The sequence below is a fragment of the Schistocerca gregaria genome, chromosome 3 (assembly GCF_023897955.1).
Source record: "Schistocerca gregaria isolate iqSchGreg1 chromosome 3, iqSchGreg1.2, whole genome shotgun sequence".
Taxonomy (NCBI): domain Eukaryota; kingdom Metazoa; phylum Arthropoda; class Insecta; order Orthoptera; family Acrididae; genus Schistocerca; species Schistocerca gregaria.
The window spans coordinates 861513245-861532832 of NC_064922.1; the positions used below are offsets into that span (position 1 = coordinate 861513245).

Sequence of the window (19588 nt, forward strand, 5' to 3'; positions counted from 1 at the left end):
TTCTGGTAACTTCTCAAGCTGCCACATGAGATGTAGGGCATCTCATTTGTGTTGCAGTAGGCTTGGTAACCACTCAGTTATCCATGAATTGAGCACAAGCAATCTGGTCCATTTAAAAAAAAAAAAAAAAAAAAAAAAAATATGAAATAACAAATGATATGAGATTTATAATAATTAGCATCTAAAGTAGGAAAAATATGTGGCACAGTTTTCATTAAAAGTTATATCTATGTCGAGAGGCAATAATATAAGTTACAATTCTACTGGTAATCTTTTTTATTTGTTATACAAAAATTGTTTATTAATCAATCCCCACACATTATGCATTTCTGGTGAGTCCCATCATTAGACTGGGGCAAAAACAGCAGCAATTAGTGAGTTGTGAAATCAGAAATAACAAACAGAAAACGTGCTAAAAAGTCTTGTGCTGTTTCTATCGTGTCACAATGTGGATTAAGTTATATTTTCACTCTTTTCTGTTGTTTTCACTTTAGGTCTGGTGATAGAGCTGATCCAAAATGTGTAATGTATGATGACTGACTAATCAAAAATGTTGATGATCAGAACAGAGTTGTACAACGGTTGCAGATATCTTGAAAAACTTTATCTTCAAATTGACTAAAATACTACATGAACAGTTTAATACATTTTTTGTCTCTCAAGTGCAACTCCTCTGATTATGTGTCACTATTGCTGCATGTGAATCATATTCAGTAATTTAATGTAACTGGATAGATAAAAAAAATCTACTCACCAAGTGACAGCAAGAGAACATACATATAAAAACAGGTTTTATATATGCAAGCTTTCATAGCCGGAGGTTCCTTATTCTGGCAGAAAGGTTGAAGGGAAAGGAATAGGTATGAAGGAGAAGGACTGGAGAGGTTTAAGAAAAGGGTTAGAGTTTGGCAAAGTCACTCAGAACCCGCTTCCTTCCCCTTCAACTGTCTGCCAGAAGAAGGAGCCACTAGCTCTGAAAGCTTGCACACATAAAACAATTTTTTTTTGCCACTTCTGAGTAGATTTCTTTATCTATTCAATTACATTATATTGTCAAACATTGATTGCTTTTGTTGTTATTTGAGTAGCTTGATATCAGGAAAATTGCCATATCCAAACATACTCCTAATGCTCCAGCCACCCGCACCAACCAGCTACAAAGGGACACCTTCCATATTCAGTACCAAGCTGTACTACAACAGCTCATCATGTCCTCCACAAAGACTTTGACTACCTCTATATCATGTCCCAAAATGATACCAGAGAAGGAAAGTTGCTACTCACCATGTAGCGGAGATGCTGAGTCATGATAGGCATAATAAAAAGATTCACACAGTCATAGCTTTTGGCCATTAAGGCCTTTGTCAGCAATAGACACACATGCACACACACACTCACACAAACTCAACTTGCACACATGTCTGCAGTCTCAGAGAGCTGAAACTACACTGCAGCAGCACCAGGTAAGGAGGAGGCTGGGGTGGGGAGGGGGAGGGATAGTATGGTGGAAGTGGTGGACAGTGAAGTGTTGCAGTTAAGATGGAGACCAGGAGAGGTGTAGAGGGGGGAAGGTGCAAGTAGCAGAAAGGAGAGAAATAAAAAGAAATTAAAAGACTGGGTGTGGCAGTGAAATGGGAACAGGGAGGGGGCTGGCTGGGTGAGGACAGTGACTAACGAAGGTTGAGGCCAGGAGGGTTACGGAAACATAGGATGTATTGCAGGAAAAGTTCCCACCGGCGCAATTCAGAAAAGCTGGTGTTGGTGGGAAGGATCCATATGGAACAGGCTGTGAAGCAGTAATTGAGATGAGGGGTATCATATTTGGCAGTTTGTTCAGCAACAGAGTGGTCCACTTGGTTTTTGGCCACAGTTTGTCGGTGGCCATTCATGCAGTGACAGACAGCTTGTTGGTTGTCATGCCTACATAGAATGCAGCCCAGTGGTTGCAGCTTAGCTTGTAAATCACATGACTGGTTTCCCAGGTAGCCCTGTTTTTGATGGGATAGGTGATGTTATTGACCGGACTGGTGTAGGTGGTGGTAGGAGGATGTATGGGACAGGTCTTGCATCTAGGTCTATTACAGGGGTATGAGCCATGAGGTAAGGGATTGGGAGCAGGGTTTGTGTAAGGATGGACGAGTATATTGTGTAGGTTTGGTGGACGGCGAAGTACCACAGTAGGAGGGGTCGGAAGAATAGTGGGTAGGAAATTTCTCATTTCTGAGCACGGCGAGAGGTAATCAAAACCCTGGTGAAGAATGTAATTCAGTTGCTCCAGTCCTGGATGGTACTGAGTTACGAGGGGATGCCCCTTCCCCCCTCCGCACCTCCTCTCCTGCCCTCCGTCTAAACTGCAACACTTCACTGTCCGCCGCTCCCACCATACTATCCCTCCCTCTCCCCACCCCAGTCTCCTCCTTACCCCCAACCAGTTTCCACTCCCATCATGCACTGGTGCTGCTGCTCACAGTGTAGTTTCAGCTCTCTGAGATTGCAGACATGTTTGCAAGTTGCGTTTACGTGAGTGTATGTGTGTGCGTGTGTGTATGTGTGCCTATTGCTGACAAAGGCTTTAATGGCCGAAAGCAATGACTGTGTGAATCTTTTTATTGTGCCTATCGCGACTTAGCATCTCCATTATATGGTGAGTAGCAGCTTTCTTTCTGTGATATTGTTACATTCCATCCTGGATTTTCCATTGTTTGATGTCCTTAAATGAGGATCTTACTATGCAAAATCGTTACTACCTGTCCCAAAGGGGTATCTCACTGCCTGTGTGATCTACAAAATATCCTAGCACATTCCTGTGCCATACATACTCATGCCACATGGGTCAGTGTGGAAAATTCAGGTGTATCACCTGCCCTATGCATCCACCCAGTACATCCAATACCAGTCCAGTCATAAGCGTACACCACCCCATCAGACATAGGACCAGCTGTGAAAGTGCTCATTTCACATACCAGTCCAAATATAACTTCTGTACAGCCTTTAATGCATGGATTACCTTCAAACAGCTGTCCACCAGAATGAATAGCCATTGCCAAATTTTACCAGAGAGCAGAGTTGACCACACAGTGGCAGAATATGATACTGAGCACAACATACTCAACTTCAGTGCTTCAGTGCTCTACAACTTGTGCCATCTGTATCATTGAGTCATCTCCCCCCACCCCCCACCCCCCACCCCCCCTTTCCTCAAAACAACTTTGACACATTGAATCATGTATGTGGAAAAAATGAGAACAACCTGCTTGACTTCAATGATTGCTTAAGAACCTGTACCATGTGAATGGGATCCTTCCCATCATATCATCTTCTTTCAGTTACTTCTCTCTAATTTGATCAATTTACTCATAAATCTACAACCACACTGCTCTTGCCACAGCTACCCTCCTCCTCTATTTTATCTTGCATTCCCCCCACCCCCTCATGCCTCTTCTGACCATGCATTTTATTTCATCATGTGCCACACATAACCTTCCCCAACTCCGCCAGGAGAGCTTACTTGTGCCACATTTCTGTTATCTCATATCCTTCCCACTCATCTTGCTCCACTCAATCACTTAACCTGATGCAACTCCATACCCCAGTGGGGCTGCTGGGTGTAGTGCTATGACAATGCATTCATTGTGTGTGTGTGTGTGTGTGTGTGTGTGTGTGTGTGTGTGTGTGTGTGTGTGTGTGTGTGTGTGTGTGTGTGTTTGTGTGTGCATGCATCAACATTACACACATTGTATAGTTCATCAGAGCAGTATTTACTGTAGAGTTAAGATTAGTTAAACAAGAAACACCATTTGCAAAATTTAAACAGTTGTGTCATACTCTTTTTGTAGCTGCAGGCCATTATGTGCTAATTCATTCTATGTGGCTCATTATGTTGAATACTAAACTGAATGATCAATATTCTTGACATCATAACGAGTAAGAACAAAGCCAAAACAAAATTCAACACACAAAGGCACCCACCATTTCCGTAAAAAGCATCTGTTCTAAATGTTTGTAGCATCAGTTCCAGCAAACTGTTCTGTTCTAACATGATTGCGTTGAAGAATTTCTCCTTTAGTGGACTTTTCCCTGCAAAATAAGAATGATGTGTCATCATAATATTATTATTGTTGTTATTATTATTATTATTGCTATTATTATGCCACCACATACCATCACTCTAGTAATTAAAAAAAAGTGTAATGTAAACTTCCATCATGAAATTAAAAAAAAATGTGGACAATAACATTAAACAAATAACTTGTAGTGCTGTTGGAAGATATCTCATGTAGCAGTATACTTGCAATACTAGGCCCAAGTATATAACACAGGCAACAATGATCCACACCATTTCATGTAAGTCCAGTTATCAATGCAACTTTCAAGAAATTTGTATCTGCATCCAGTAGAGTAATTTTTGTACAGTTCAGTCCAAAACCCATTTTGCTGGTTGTTATACAGATATGTGGCCCAACTTGTGATGCATCAGTGTCTTTATTAGATCTTTTTGCACACAAGTCAAGACAGTCATGTCTTTTAACAAATCAGCTGAGATTACCATATTGATAGGTGATTCCACTGTTGAAGTAGTCCACAGGTGGTGCCCTGATATAGTAGGCAATTCTGTTTAGTGATCAGCTGGTGCATCTATGGCAGGAGGAAGAGTTCATAATAGCAAACACTCATTTGCAGTTACCTCCATATCTTCTCTACGTATGGACTTCAAACACCAACAAAAATATCAGGAATCAAATTGGCTATGTCCTTGTCAATAAATGATTCAGATTTTCTTTAAGATGTGTGGAGACATATCCTGATGCTGAGATTAACTCTGATCTTAGTCTTTTGCTACGCACAACAAATATGAAGATGAAAAACTGCCAACAGTGGATAGAAGCACTTGAATTGTGTTCCATAAACTCCAAACCCGGTACCAAGTCAAATCTGTAGTGAATGAAGTGAGCAAAGAAAAACTAAAGGACATTGAGAGCAAGAAATGCTAGCCTGGGATGACAGATGAAATTCTACAACTGACCAGTCACAGAAGATCCTTCAAAAGTAAAGACCTGACAATGCACAGAGAATAGCAGAAAATAATACAGAAGTAAGTACATATGAAAAGAAACAACATCCTACAAAGGCATGTAGCAAAATATAAGAACTGAGCACAAAGAACATCTCCTTCAACATGTGCAAGAAAGTAAAGCAATTAACAGTGACACAGCAGCAGAGGAAGTGGGCCCACAAACAAACAACATCCTCCCTAGTACTAAAGAGAACCTGGCTGACTGGAAGGAAAACATTGAATATCACTTCCGGGACAATAGATTATATTAGTCATGGCATCTGAGAGAATGATGGTATGTAGCACAAGAGCAGAATTACAACATCCCATAACAATATCAAATATTGGGAAGGCTCCATGTCCTGGTAAAATGCACTTTGACATAGTAAAGCTGCTCAAGGATAAACAATCTCTTTCCATGTTGGTTGGTTTATTCAACAATATCACTCAAAATGGAATTATATCAATGTTTGTACCACTTCTGAAACATCCCATAGCATTGTGCCATGATGACTGGAGAATGGTGAGTCATTTCCTCATGTTATTCCTTAAAATACTACATTCAAAAATATATCATGAGTGTGAAGAGAGCATTGGAGACTTTCAGTTTGGATTCAGGAGTATTTTGGGGACTCAGGTGGTGTACTCCCAGGGTGGTGATTCTTCTGGAAAACCTGCAGTTCTCAGGGAATCACATTTTACCTGGAGAGATCAGGAAAAACTCAGGGAATTCAGTTGCTGAACATGCTGCCTGAACAATGTGCTATACTTCATTGAGTGCTTCACAGCCTGCACTGAGTCCTTCCTACCAACATCATCTTTTCTGCATTGTGCAGGTGGGAACTCTCTGCACAATATATTCTACATTGCCATATCCCCCCCCCCCTCACCCTGGCCACAACGTTCATTAGTCCCTGTCTGTCACCCATGTATTCCCTTCCCTGGTCCCACTCCAACACTTCACAGCCTTCTATTCCACCAATTAACCTGCTAGTCTTTTTTTCCTCCTCTTCTGATCCCCCCCCCCCCTCCCCTCAAAGCTCCTGACTGCAACTGGCAGCACCTACCCTGGTGATGCTCTCACAAGGAGAACTACACGTTCCCCCACCCCATTCCAACTATACTTCCCCTCCCCCATCCCAGCCTCCTTTTTACCGTCACAACCAGATTGCTTCTCCCATCAGGCTTAGTAGCTGTACACAATTCAGTGTCAGCAGTCAGAGCCAGTAGTCAGATGTGTGTGAGTTGTTTCATGTGAATGTGTGTGTGTTTTCTACTTTAGAAGGTGGTCTGTTGGCCGAAAGCTTAAACATATAGCAGTCTTTTTGTTGTGCCTGCCTGCAACTCAACATCTCCTTACACAAAGAGTACCAATCTATCCATTTCATAATATTGTAATCTAATTAATATGCAACATCAAAAGCAAGGGCCCTTTCACAACCTGCTGAAGCACAACCAAATCTACTTCTAAATCTGTCAATAGTTCTCCATCCAAGATAATGTGCTGCACCCTCCTACCAAATTCATACCAGTTCATTAACAAATTTCATTTCACACCCCAAAGAATCACACTTTTGATAATAAACATACATGTGGTACTGAATCTAATGCTTATCATAAATTGAGAAATGACAAGCTTTCAGGATCTCGTGTGAGAAAAGTGTGAATTGAGTTTCCTGTGATCAGAGTTTTTGGAGTCCACACAGGCTGGCATGAAGATGTCACCCTGTTTGACATACCTCACTTCTATTTATATTTGGCTCAGAATATGTTCTAAGATGCTGCAACAAGTGGATGGCAAAAATACTGAATGGTAGTTTTTTGGATCACTCTTTTGTGGATCACTTCTGCTTCCCTTCTTGCAGATGGCTGTGACCTGTGCTTTCTTCCAACTGGGCATAGTTCATTCTTCAAGGGATCTATGGTAGATTGTAGCTAAAAGAGAGACCTACTTAGCTGAGGAGTCAGTGTTTTACACCCATTATACAGTAGTCTGTGTTTCCTTAAATGTTTCATTGCAATGATTGTATGCCATAGTTGGTCTCTCCTATCATGAATTATTCTACAAGGTGCATATCTGTCAAGTGCATGGTCAACTTTTCAACCTGAGCCACAGTTCTTCTAAATGCTCCTCTCCAGATCTTAATGTCTCAAATTCCACACTGAGATACTACAGGCTGTCTCTTTATCTAGTTTCCTGAACATATGAATCATTCTACTTGTTTTTATTGCCATTTGTACATTGGTAATCATTGTTGATACAACTGTCTCATGGTCGCAGATGCCAGTTTTTATGTGGACATCCTCAAAGAGGTCAGACCTATTTGTTTCTATTACATCCAATCTATTTCTATCATGAGTCCACTTCTGAACAATCTGTTCTATGTACTTCTCAGAGAATGCATTCATTAATGTTTTGCAGGACATCTTGTCATGCCCTTGACTTAAAATAGTGTAAATTTTCTAATTGGTTGTTGAATGAGTTAAGTCTTATCCAATTGTAATACAATTGGGGAACTTAAATACTAGTGAATTTAGATCTTTTTCTAAGGTTTTCTGTTACATCTGGAGGTGAGTCTGGCGGTCAGTAGAAATATCTGATTTCAAGTTTATGTCCATCCTTGATACTGAGTCTTGCCCATACAATCTTGCATGCAGTTTCAAGCTGGTGTGTAATGCACAACCTGGCCTGTTTAGGGGGACCCCCTTTTCTGAACCCAATGGCGCAAGTGTCCATGCCATGGCTGTTATTAAGCTGGCAACACCACAGTTACTAACTCTACCTGTCTCTGCTTGACATTACTTCATTTCAACTTTATTTACCTCTTGGCATTCAATTTCCATCAACAGCGATGTTACAATAAAAGTGTTGCAAAATACTGTGGATGGAATTCTAATGAACTGAAAATGCAGGTTGCATTTATTTCAGTCTGTCTTGAGCAAACACTGCTGCCTGTGTTATGATCAGTTGATGCTCCTTCTATGAACAACTAGCACATTTTTAGCCTAAGGAGGAATATCTGTGGCACATGAGGAGTGTACTTATTGTGCAGTTGCTTGTGAAGTGCCCAGCAGAGATCCAATTTTAAACACTGTTGTGCCTTGTAGTAAATGTTCAGCTATAATCCATTCATTCTGTGTGTCTAACCCGTATCTAGGATCATGGTACATAGTTAGGTTAATATACTGGAGAGTTGTGGTGCTGCTAGTTAAAATATTCATTTTGACAACTTTTCATATACCGTAATTGAGAAATAAGGAAATTAAAAAAAATATTGGGGAAATTGAAATCCATTTACCATTTTCTATTTGAAAAAGAGTGCATCATAAATATCAAGTTTAATGAGATTATAAAAAATACCATCATATAGAATCCAGAACTAAGTAACAGTTGCGTCAGCAGAGATGTTATCAAGAAATAACGCTTCAAACTGAAAGCACATATGAGTACAAAAGTACAGATGTAGCTAAAATATGTTTCTTAGCTGAGAGTGCTTATGTTTATGTATTTATAAAATGTTATAGAAAATTATAGTATTCCGTAAATTAGTCAGTCCCAGAAATTACAAATCTTAACTGATAAACAATTCATGGAGGTAGGAATCATAGTCGTGACCTACATGTCAGTAGCCAGTTATTATACTGTACTATGATGTGCAGCATGCAGCACTACTCCCACTCCTCACAAAAAGGTGACCAATTGTTTTGGATTTCACTTCTGGCAACTGAATGTAGACAGTGGCCCTTTGTATAGTGGCATGATCATATTATGGTCATGTTGTCACATCCTCCTTGTTGTTGTGGTCTTCAGTCCAGAGGCTGGTTTGATGCACCTCTTCATGCTACTCTATCCTGTGCAAGGTTCTTCATCTCCCAGTACCTACAGCAACCTACATCCTTCTGAATCTGTTTAGTGTATTCATCTCTTGGTCTCCCTCTACGATTTTTACCCTCCACACCACCCTCCAATACTAAATTGGCGATCCCTTGATGCCTTAAAATATGCCCTACCAACCGATCCCTTCTTCTAGTCAAGTTGTGCCACAAATTTCTCTTCTCTCCAATTCTGTTCAATATCTCCTCATTAGTTATGTGATTTACCCTTCTAATATTCAGCATTCTTCTGTAGCACCACATTTTGAAAGCTTCTATTCTCTTCTTGTGTAAACTATTTATCATCCACTTTTCACTTCCATACATAGCTACACTCCTTACAAATACTTTCAGAAATGACTTCGTGACTCTTAAATCTATACTCGATGTAAACAAATTTCTCTTCTTCAGAAATGCTTTCCTTGCCACTGCCAGTCTACATTTTATATCCTCTCTACTTTGACCATCATCAGTTCTTTTGCTCCCCAAATAGCGACTCACTTACTACTTTATGAATCTCATTCCCTAATCTAATTCCTGCAGCATCACCCAATTTAATTAGACTACATTCCATTATCCTCATTTTGCTTTTGTTCATCTTATATCCTCCTTTCAAGACACTGTCCATTCCATTCAGCTGATCTTCCAGGTCCTTTGCTGTCTCTGACAGAATTACAATGCCATCACAAACCTCAAAGTTTTTATTTCTTATCCATGGATTTTAATTCCTTCTCCAAATTTTTCTTTTGTTTCCTTTACTGCTTGCTCAATAAACAGATTGAATAACATTGGGGATAGGCTACAACCCTGTCTCACTCCCTTTCCAACTACTGCTTCTCTATCATGACCCTCTACTCATAACTGCCGTCTGGTTTCTGTACAAATTGTAAATAGCCTTTTGCTCCCTGTATTTTTACCCCTGCCACCTTCAGAATTTGAAAGAGAGTATTCCAGTCAACATTGACAAAAGCTTTCTCTAAGTCTACAAATGCTAGAAATGTAGGTTTGCCTTTCCTTAACCTGTTTTCTAAGATACGTCGCAGGGTCAGTATTGCCGCACATGTTCCATCATTTCTACAAAATCCAAACTGATCTTCTTCGATGTCAGCTTCTACAAGTTTTTACATTTGTCTGTAAAGAATTCATGTTAGTATTTTGCAGCCGTGGCATATTAAACTGATAGTTCAGTAATTTTCACATCTGTCAACACCTGCTTTTATTGGGATTGGAATTATTATATTCTTCTTGAAGTCTGAGAGTATTTCGCCTGTCTCCTACATCTTGCTCACTAGATGGTAGAGTTTTGTTAGGCCTGGCTCTCCCAAGGCTGTCTGTAGTTTGTAACATTACAGGACATATTGGGACATATTGAAGTATTCGATACTGTAGACTTTTAGGGGATGTCGATATAGATATGCAAAATGTAAAGGGAAACTGGTGATGTTTAAATATTGTACTGTGTCAATATTAGGACATTTTGCACAGAAAGAACAAAAATAGAATTAATGTAAATATATATTAGTATTAGTAACCTATTTTCATTCAATTTTGTAATTATATTTCATTTTGTAAAAGAAAGACTCACTGTTTGCTGTAGTTCTAATTAATTGTATAAATTATCAGTTTTGAGCTAAATTATTTCATATAATATGGACAAGATACTTTTAAAAACTCACCAGCTAAAGAGAAAGTCTGTGAATGATCGTTTAATGCACACTTCTGAAACTTTCTATGGATAAATTCTATATTATGATCACAAAAATGCAAAAACTTGTGAAAACTGTTTCATAGCCTAGTTTCGAAAGACGATTTGTATCAAGAAATATTGCTAAAAAGATTTATTTACGTTTTGAAACACGATTTAAATCATTTTACATATAAATAGTTGTTCTAAATCACTCAAGAAATAACCAGAATCAAATGTCAAGATATTTCTGGAAACATCGGTACAAATCTGGTGAAGGTAACCCACAAGCTGGTAGAAAAATGTTATAAAATCTATTTGGAAAATAAGCTTGTAAGAATTTATATGTACTGATCCTTTGACTTACTTTAATCTGTACTAAAATTCTGTAATGTCTAATTTAGTTTTAAGTCGTGAATTGCTATCGTATTGTAAACAAAACATTGTTAAAGACTCTCATTGTTTGGAAAGATATTAATACACCTAGGAGTTGTCAGTTGGCAGTTCGGATATGCAGTGCGGTTAGCTCGGAGAGTCAGTTGTTGAGTCTGTGAAGTCTGTCAGTTCTGTTTGTAAATAAACGTCTGTAATGAAGAATTACTTGTTGTCGTCAATATGAACTCAAGACCTTTTGCACGAAGCAGACACCTCCTAATGCAACGTTTTAATTTGGTGTTGAGGAGCTGAAATGTTATAATTTGGTGCAGAAAGTCCTGGGACGTTATAATTTGGTTGAGGAAGCTGGGATGTTATAATTTGGTGGATAGAGCTGGGATGTTATAAGTTCTAAATGGAATGTTATCATGTAGTCATGTTGTCATGTAGTAAAATTCATTGAGGCCTCACATACTGATGGCTCTTAAATAATTCGGCCCTATTGTGAACTCAGGCTTTGATAAGGCTTCATTTTAAGGAGATGGATCATGCCTCTGAGCTTTTGCCTATTGACTTCATTGATATAGGGTCATCATCCTAGATTTCATAACTAATGTGTGACATGTGACATAAGGTTCCACGTGTTCCACATACTATAGGTGGAAATATCCATAGTAGCTCACCTGTGCTGTAGCTTGTAGGTCAGTGTTTGGCATTGTTTTGTTCTTATGCATAACATGTACTTTGCTTTTTCAGTTCTTGTGTTTGGCGGTGTGATATGATCATCCTCAGCATAATCAGGATGACTATGAAACAGGAAAGATGATGTGACTCCAGTAGTACCTTGTTTGTTGTGTTGTATATTAAACAATGCTGTATCACATTTCAGTCTCTCTCTTCACTAAGACAGTTACCTCCTTCTCTAAAGTCCTGAGTAATTATTCACCTTCCATTTCTTGTGCTGCAGTTTTGTTAGTGTAATGATAACTGGGAAATCATCAGCACTGTAATGTTCTTCCAGTGGATTTCAGAAAAAGCAGTCGGCATCTTTGTATCTGCGCCCATTATTTATAAAACTTTAACATCATATTCCTGAAGTTTCAGTGCCCATCTCTACAACTGCCAGGGCGAGCAATTCAGGCTTGTCAGCCAGTGCAAAAAATGATGACTTGTCACAATTATGAATGGCCTGCCAGATAAACTGGGCTGGATCATATTGGTTGCCCAAACTGCAAGTCACTCTTTTTCAGTTGTAGAATAATTCTTCTTGGGCTTGCAGAGTACCCTGGAAGTGTAAGTAATCACTCTTTCAGTGCCTTCTTAGATTTCCACTAGTCCTGATTCCATCCATTGTATTGGTCACGTAGAGACTGTGAGGATGAGATTGGAATAATTATTGCAAGCACAGAGGCATTCAAACAAACATTCTTTCCATGCTCCATAAGTGACTGAAGTGGAAAGAAACCCTAATAACAGGTACAATGGGATGTACCCTCTGACATGCACCTCATAGTGATTTGCAGAGTGTAGATGTAGATAAAGAGGTAGATCCTGTAATCACTAGCATCAATGTGTAGTTCCATTTTGGCATTCTCACAAAAAAATACCTGGACTGATGAAGATGTTAGTGACACCTTAAGAATACATAAAGATTTTTTACTCCTTACTGTAAGAAAATTTGGCATCTCTTTGCACTAGTTTTGGTTGTAGTTGTGCCTTGCAGTTGAAATCCTTTATGTAGGGGCCATAGTAATAGCATATCCTGAGGGAACCTCTCATGACACAGATGCACAGAGGAATTGGAAATTTTTTTATGCCTCTTACTTTTTCTGCATAGGTTAGACTCCATTTTCATTGAATAGGTGTCCCAAGATATTTATTTGCTGTGTCCAAAAAGATACTTCCTCAAATTCAGGTGAAGGCCTGTACATAGGATACATTTCAGCACAGTTGTTGAACAGCTTAGGTGCACTTCAGTTGTCTTCAAGAAAAAAACAAGATTATCCAATTAGTAATGTCCATTTAAGATGTCAAAGATGATCATCTATCACATGTTCAATGATGGCATAACTTTAAACTTGTAGTGATCATCGCATTTTAAAAGTGGTCTTCTCTGGGCCAGCCTCACAAACCTAAATCTGCCACTAGCCAGTCTATATACACTCAGCAGGGAAATTTTTTGCTTCCTTCAGACAGTCCAAGATGACATCATTTTCTGGCAATAGGTGTACACTATTTTTGGAGATGTGGTAAGCCACTGGTAATGGATGCAGAAATGCCACATGCCATCTTTGTTATTAATGAAGAATGTACAGAAGAACCAAGGGCTTTCCAGTGGTCCAATGGCATTTTCCCCGTTTCCTTTTGAATTACTCTTGTTCAAATTGAGATACTTAATTGAGGGTTTATTAATGGGGGGATGACCCCAGTGTTGATATGGTGTTTCAAATTGGTGATCTGGTATGCTTTGTCACCAATTTCGACTTGAATGTACCCAAAATTGATGCAGGTTGCCCACCACTCGCCACTGTTTTCTCTCAGTCAAGCTGAGACCTATTGGCAGATGGAAAGTAAAAATGTTTTTTCTTTTTCTTTTTTTTTCTGCTCAGTGATTAAACTGGTGAGAGAGCCAGTTGTATTCGTGTCATCAGCAACCTCAGATATTCTTCAATAGTTGTTGCATAAGTTTGGTGTATCCAACTCTGTCCTTCATTGTTGGTTGTCTTGTTGAGATCAGTGTCAATGATCTAAGAACCACTTCTTGAATTACTGATGCAATCTTCTCCTTTCTGGGTTTGATAGTCAGTGCTGCTACTTCCAGCCACCTGGATCGACATTAAAAGAAGTAAAAAACTCTCATATCTTACTATTTGCTATGTTAAAAGCAACATCATAATCGTCTCCCATGGCTCACTTCAGTTCAACATTCATAAGTTTCTCATACATCTTTTGGCCTACTCTTTTCTCATGTGTTGTTTTGATAAACTGGTGCCATTTAATGAATTCCTTCTTTGTGGTGACATCTTTCAAAATGAGCACTTATAGATCTCCTGTCATGCCCTTCATTAAGAATGAAATTTTATTGTTGGACAGCACCAAAATAGCCTCAATGTATGTCTGTATTTTCTCCTTCTGGTACTGGACTGTGTTCTGCAGATATGTGAACCAGCTGTCGTTTGTCACCAATTTTTTTTCTTAGTTTCCTCCTGAACTATGCCCCATTTTTGTGTTGTTCCCTCATTACTCCTGTATTGTATTGTCCAAGTAAAAATAAACATAGGAAAGACACACTATGCCTTCCCACCAGTTGTATTTATCGACATGGGCAAATCCCTTTAACCATTTCATTGAATCCTGGGCAACATCTCCAGGAAACACTGTTAGATTCTTGAAGTACATGTGACTCTGATACTTTGGTATATATCAGTACCTTGGCAGTTCTGGCACAAGGAGGAAGTGCACACTGTTGCATAAACTCATTGCAGCCAGGGTGATGTCAATACCTGAGATTACCTGACAATGCCGGCCGGCAAACTGTGTTATGTAGAGTTGAGAATCTAATCCAGCAATGAAAGCAGGATTGTCAACAAGAACTATAAGTTCACTCTGAAAACATGATTAACCCCACATGAAAGAACAAACAGAACTGAATTTCCTAACTCTGCAGATTGTGCTTCCATTTGAAACACAGATGAAATGTTACAGTAAATTCTGACATTTTCTTAGTGAGTAAATACCAGACTTTTCCATAAATCACAAATTTTCAAATTATTAGTGATCAATAATATTAAAGGAGGTGGGTATAAAACTGGGAACCCAAACATCATCGGTCACGGACTACAATCACTGCACCACAGTGGACAACATGCAGCATGTGGCAGTATTCCTTCTGTCTTCATGATACTTCTCTGAAGATGCACTTGAATTTGATGTAGTTGAAATGGCTGTAATTACCTCAACTTAAAAAAAAGTTGTACACTCATCATCAAAGTTTATCACATTCATGAATATTTCAAAGCTTGATACAAAAAATACGTAAAAAGAAAAGGTAATTATTCCTCATGCCTGCCTGTGCAGTGGGGTGGTCAGTGTTATCAGACTGTTGTATGGAGGACCCTGGTTCAACCAATGATTTTTCCTCATTGAGAGTATTGCAGTGGGATGCACTCAGCATCATAATGCTAACTGTGGAGACACCTGAGTGAGAAGTAGCAGCCACAAAGTCTGGAAAACTGACAACAGCTGGAAGTGCAGTGTGTGATCCTTCATTTTGTTTCCTGTGGAGACCCGTCATCATATTGTGGAAGTGTTGAGTGATAGGTAGGCATACAATTGAATCAAAATGTAGCGACTCGGCTTACAAACTTTTGTTCTTCTTTATGACATCTAAACTTGGTTGTGCCAAAATGACTGAGTGGCAGTGTTTCAGGTTCAGCATGTTGCCTAGAGAGAGAGAATGAATTTTATCTGGCTGATGGGAATCTGATGGGTAATTTCAGTAGGAGAGGAAGATGACTAGTGAAATTACATATTTACTTGGGCAAAACAAACAATAAAAGTCTAGGTTGTATTACCAACAATTATGAAGGATAGATTGCTACGCACTGTAAAGATGGCACATTGAGTTTCAGACAAGAACATTGTAAAGACTGTTAGACACTGAGGTTTTGGCCAAAGCCTCTCTTTCAGGCACAACAGACCCACATGTTGCCACTATTTCTGGCCACTCAGGCTCGACTGTGGCTGTTGCATTGAATGAAGGCAGCAGTCTGGAATGGAACAGAGATGGGGGAGGGATAGAAGCGTGCATGTGGGGGGAGTGAAGAGCTCTGCTGATGGAGTGTGTTGGAATGAGAAGGCGGTAGGATAAGGCTGCCAGGCAAAGCATCGAGGAGCTGTGAGGGGGTGGAAAAGGAGAGAGAGGTGGGAAGATGAAAAGACTGGTGGGTGCAGTGGCAGAGAGAGGCATACAATGGGAATGGGGGTGTGAATTTGAAGGAGGTGATAGGATAGAGGGGGTGGAAACTGTTAAAAAGCTATGCAGTGATTGCAGCAGAGCTGATATAAGGCATAGCTGCTCTCCCAAGTGTTCCAGCCTCTGATAGGTTAGGATAAGCGTCTGACAAAACTGGGACAGGATGTGTTGGGTGGGTGCATTGGGCAGGTCTTACATCTGGGTCCTCCACAGTGATATGATTCCTGTGGCAATGGGCTGGGACTGGGAGTGGCATAGGGCTGAACTAGAATGTGGATGACAGAACACCACTTTAGTAGGGTGGGAAGGATCCTGAGTAGAGTGTCCATCATTTCAGGGCATGATAATAGACAACCAAAACGTTAATGAAGGATGTGGTGCAGTTGCTCCAGTCTGGAGTGCTATTAGATGATGAATGGGAGGGAGCGGGGGAGCGATTCCTTTGTAAATGGTTCTTAGGGGTGGTGAGAAGATTGGGGGTGTGTGGGGATATAGCAGTGGAAAGCAGTTTGCAGATCTGGGAGATAGTGACTTTCTGTGAAGGCCTTTGTGAGAATTGCTGCTTTCTGGGCAGGAGAGTTGTCACTGCAAATACACTGTCCCTGAGTGGTCAGGCTGTAAGGGAGGAATTTTTTGGTGTGGAAGGGATGGAAGCTGTGAAAATGCAGGTTCTGTTGCTGGTTGGTGTGTTTAATGTGGACTGAGGTGTAGATGGTGCCATCAGTGAGGAGGAGGTCGGTTTCCAGGAAGATGGCATGCTGGGTAGAGAAGGACAAGGTGAAGCGGATGGGAGAGAAGGTGTTGAAGTTGTGAAGGAATGAAGAAAGGTGTCTTACCAGTGAGTCCAGATAATGAAGACATCATTGATGAAATTGAACAAGACTAGGGGATTGGATATTTTGGAGGCTAGGAATTTACTCGAAATGTCCCATAATCAGGTTGACATAGGAGTGTGCCATGCGGGTGCCCATGGCTGCGTGGTGCTGTATATCTTCCCTTCAGATGAGAAGGAGCTGTGTGTTAATAACGTTGGTAAGGTGAATGAAGAGTGAATTAATGAGTTTGGAGTCTGAGGACATTGGGAGAGTTAGTGTTCAATAGTGAAAAGACCATGGGAGTGAGGGATGTTAGTGTATACGGAAGTGGCATCAACAGTGATGAGTAGGGACCCAGGAAGTGAAGGCAGGTGCTAGTTATTTTATCATTTTCATTATTTTTTTAGCTCCATTAACTTGTATACATTATTACTTTTTATGTAAAATCTCTGCAAGGGTTTCTCAGAATCACATATTGTCACTTAACCACTTCCTCTTTTGTAACTTTTTAAAATAATACTTTATTTCTGTTTTTAATTTTCTTATCACTGTAATAACTTATACACCCTGCAAAACCACTATAAACTTTGTCTACTGTATTTTGCATTTTACTTCATTTTATACAATTATGTGATTGACGAATATGTGTAGGCTCGCAGTAGTGACGTGTAACAAGCTTACAACACAAACATATTTTGTGGCTACTGTATCTCAGTTTGGTATGAATGGCAGTGCTGTTAACAGGATGATTCTGCCAGCACTGTGGCCTAGTTTGCACCATATTTTAAACATGTGCGACAGTGCCAAGCTGGTTTTGTGTTAATTTTTTGATAATTGCACTACGGCTTCATTATGTTAGGATATGTTTTAACCCTCAAGTGGGTGTGCCTGTGTATAAAGTGCACTTATCAAAATTAAATGATTTTGTATGGTTCCAAATTGTGTTGTCATGTGTCTAAGTGAGCAGCAGTAATATAAAATACAAAGCGAGCTAGGTGAGAAAAAAATTAACAATCAGGTGGAAAAAAAGGTTACAAACTAACAACAATATCCCTCATTGAGACAGTTTTCTACGAGATAATTAGTGATTGAATAAGCAGTGGACTGGAATCTGATACAACTGCACTGCTTAATGCTTCAAATGCATCATTACTGTCTCTTTAACATCTGTTCTTGGGAACAGAGTTATAGTGAAATTTTATTTCATTGGTGTTTAATAAAACATTAGCTTAGCTCATATTATGTGAAATTATTTTCTCCTTGTTTAAATAAACAAAGATTAAACTGTGATTTTGATGACACATGGCTCACCTTAGCAACATAAATGAAGCTATTCTATACATGTGTACAAAGTGCATTGTGCACGTGGTTGTGTTATGGAAAACAGTGCACTCACTCGAGGGCTAAAACAGGTATGCCTCATTATGTTTTCCATATGTATGAAAGTAATACTTTTCATTATGGTATATTTTATAGTTTTAAGATGTAGACTGTCCACTAGTTATTTTGGTTTCACAATGTTTTGCCGCAGATCTGAAGACTGTCTGGCAGTCTAAGGACCAAAATGTTTTGTCGCCATAGACAGAAATAAAAGAAATGTATTCTCCTTCAGTGTACTGACCTGCTGATAGGATAGCTGGCATACTTGTCCTACTGCAACACCATATTTATTCTACAGAAGTGCGTGGTAAGATAAAAAAATCATATAGTAAACAGTTCTTTTAAAAGTATACATGAGAAAACTTGTTAACAGAACATGGTGTGTTCAAAAACAAAACAGATAGTGTAATCAAACTAAACCTTTCTAAACTGATGATTAGTAATTTCTTCCACCAGTCCCTGCAGTTTTTAGCATGACTTCTTCCACACCTCTGTATGCTCTTTTTCATGTCAGTAAATATGGGACATGATTTGTGAACGTATTAATGAATGAAATGTATAATATTATGTCATTGTTTTCATTTCAACTCAAATTCCTACTTGGTGGCACTGACATTCGTGGTCAATTAAAACCATATGTCGAACTGGGACTCAAACCTGGGACTTTTACCTTTGATGATTAAGTGCTCTACTGACTGAGCTATGCAAGTACAGCTCACAACCTGGCATCACAGCTTTAGTTCTTCCAGTAACTCCCTCCTGCTTTCCAAACTACACAGTTCTCCTGCATACCTTGTGGGACTATCTCCCCCAGAAGAGAGAATATTGCATAGAAATGGCTTGGCTACAGGCTACAGCATTGTTTCCAGAATGAATTTTCACCCTACACTCGAGTGTGTGCCAGTTTGAAATTCCTAGCAGATCAGAATTGTTTGTCAGACCATGATTTGATCCTGGGAACTTTGCAGAGCTTCTGTGGTTTTATCCATCCACCTGAATTTAACTCACCAGCAAAGTATTAGGTATCCCCTTTAAAACATGTCTGTCTCTCTGGACCAGTGTATATTGTGCAAGTGTTTGTGTGACCCTCCACTGTTGATCTGAGTCACAGCACTGAAGTGTCCTGTACATACCTGTTGGCTCACTGACACAAGATGTGGCAGAATGGCAGACATGGACTATTGTATTAGGATATGCCTGTGACCACTTCATGAATGAAGACACCAGAATGGTCAGAGAAGGTGAGACGAAAAAAGGCTATGGGTGTATTAGTGGAACAGAATGCTGTGTAATATTGGAATGGGAACATGGAAGAGTGAAATACAATGGCTAATTAAGGATTAGGCCAGGAGGATTACAGGAACATACACTATGTGATTAAAAGTATCTGTACACTTGGCTGAAAAAGAACTTACAAGTTCATGGTGCTCTCC

The 19588-nt window shown here is 39.5% G+C and overlaps 1 protein-coding gene across 1 annotated transcript in view; it reads right to left on the minus strand.

Annotated features, from left to right (window-relative positions):
• The window catches only part of LOC126354814 (sodium/potassium/calcium exchanger 4-like), a 132615-nt gene that overhangs the window by 93626 nt on the left and 19401 nt on the right, over window positions 1–19588 (minus strand). The window contains exon 2 of the mRNA XM_050004753.1: window positions 3970–4077. Within this exon, the coding sequence (XP_049860710.1) occupies window positions 3970–4039 (70 nt within the window). The 5' untranslated portion in view covers window positions 4040–4077. The remainder of the gene's footprint in view (window positions 1–3969; window positions 4078–19588) is intronic.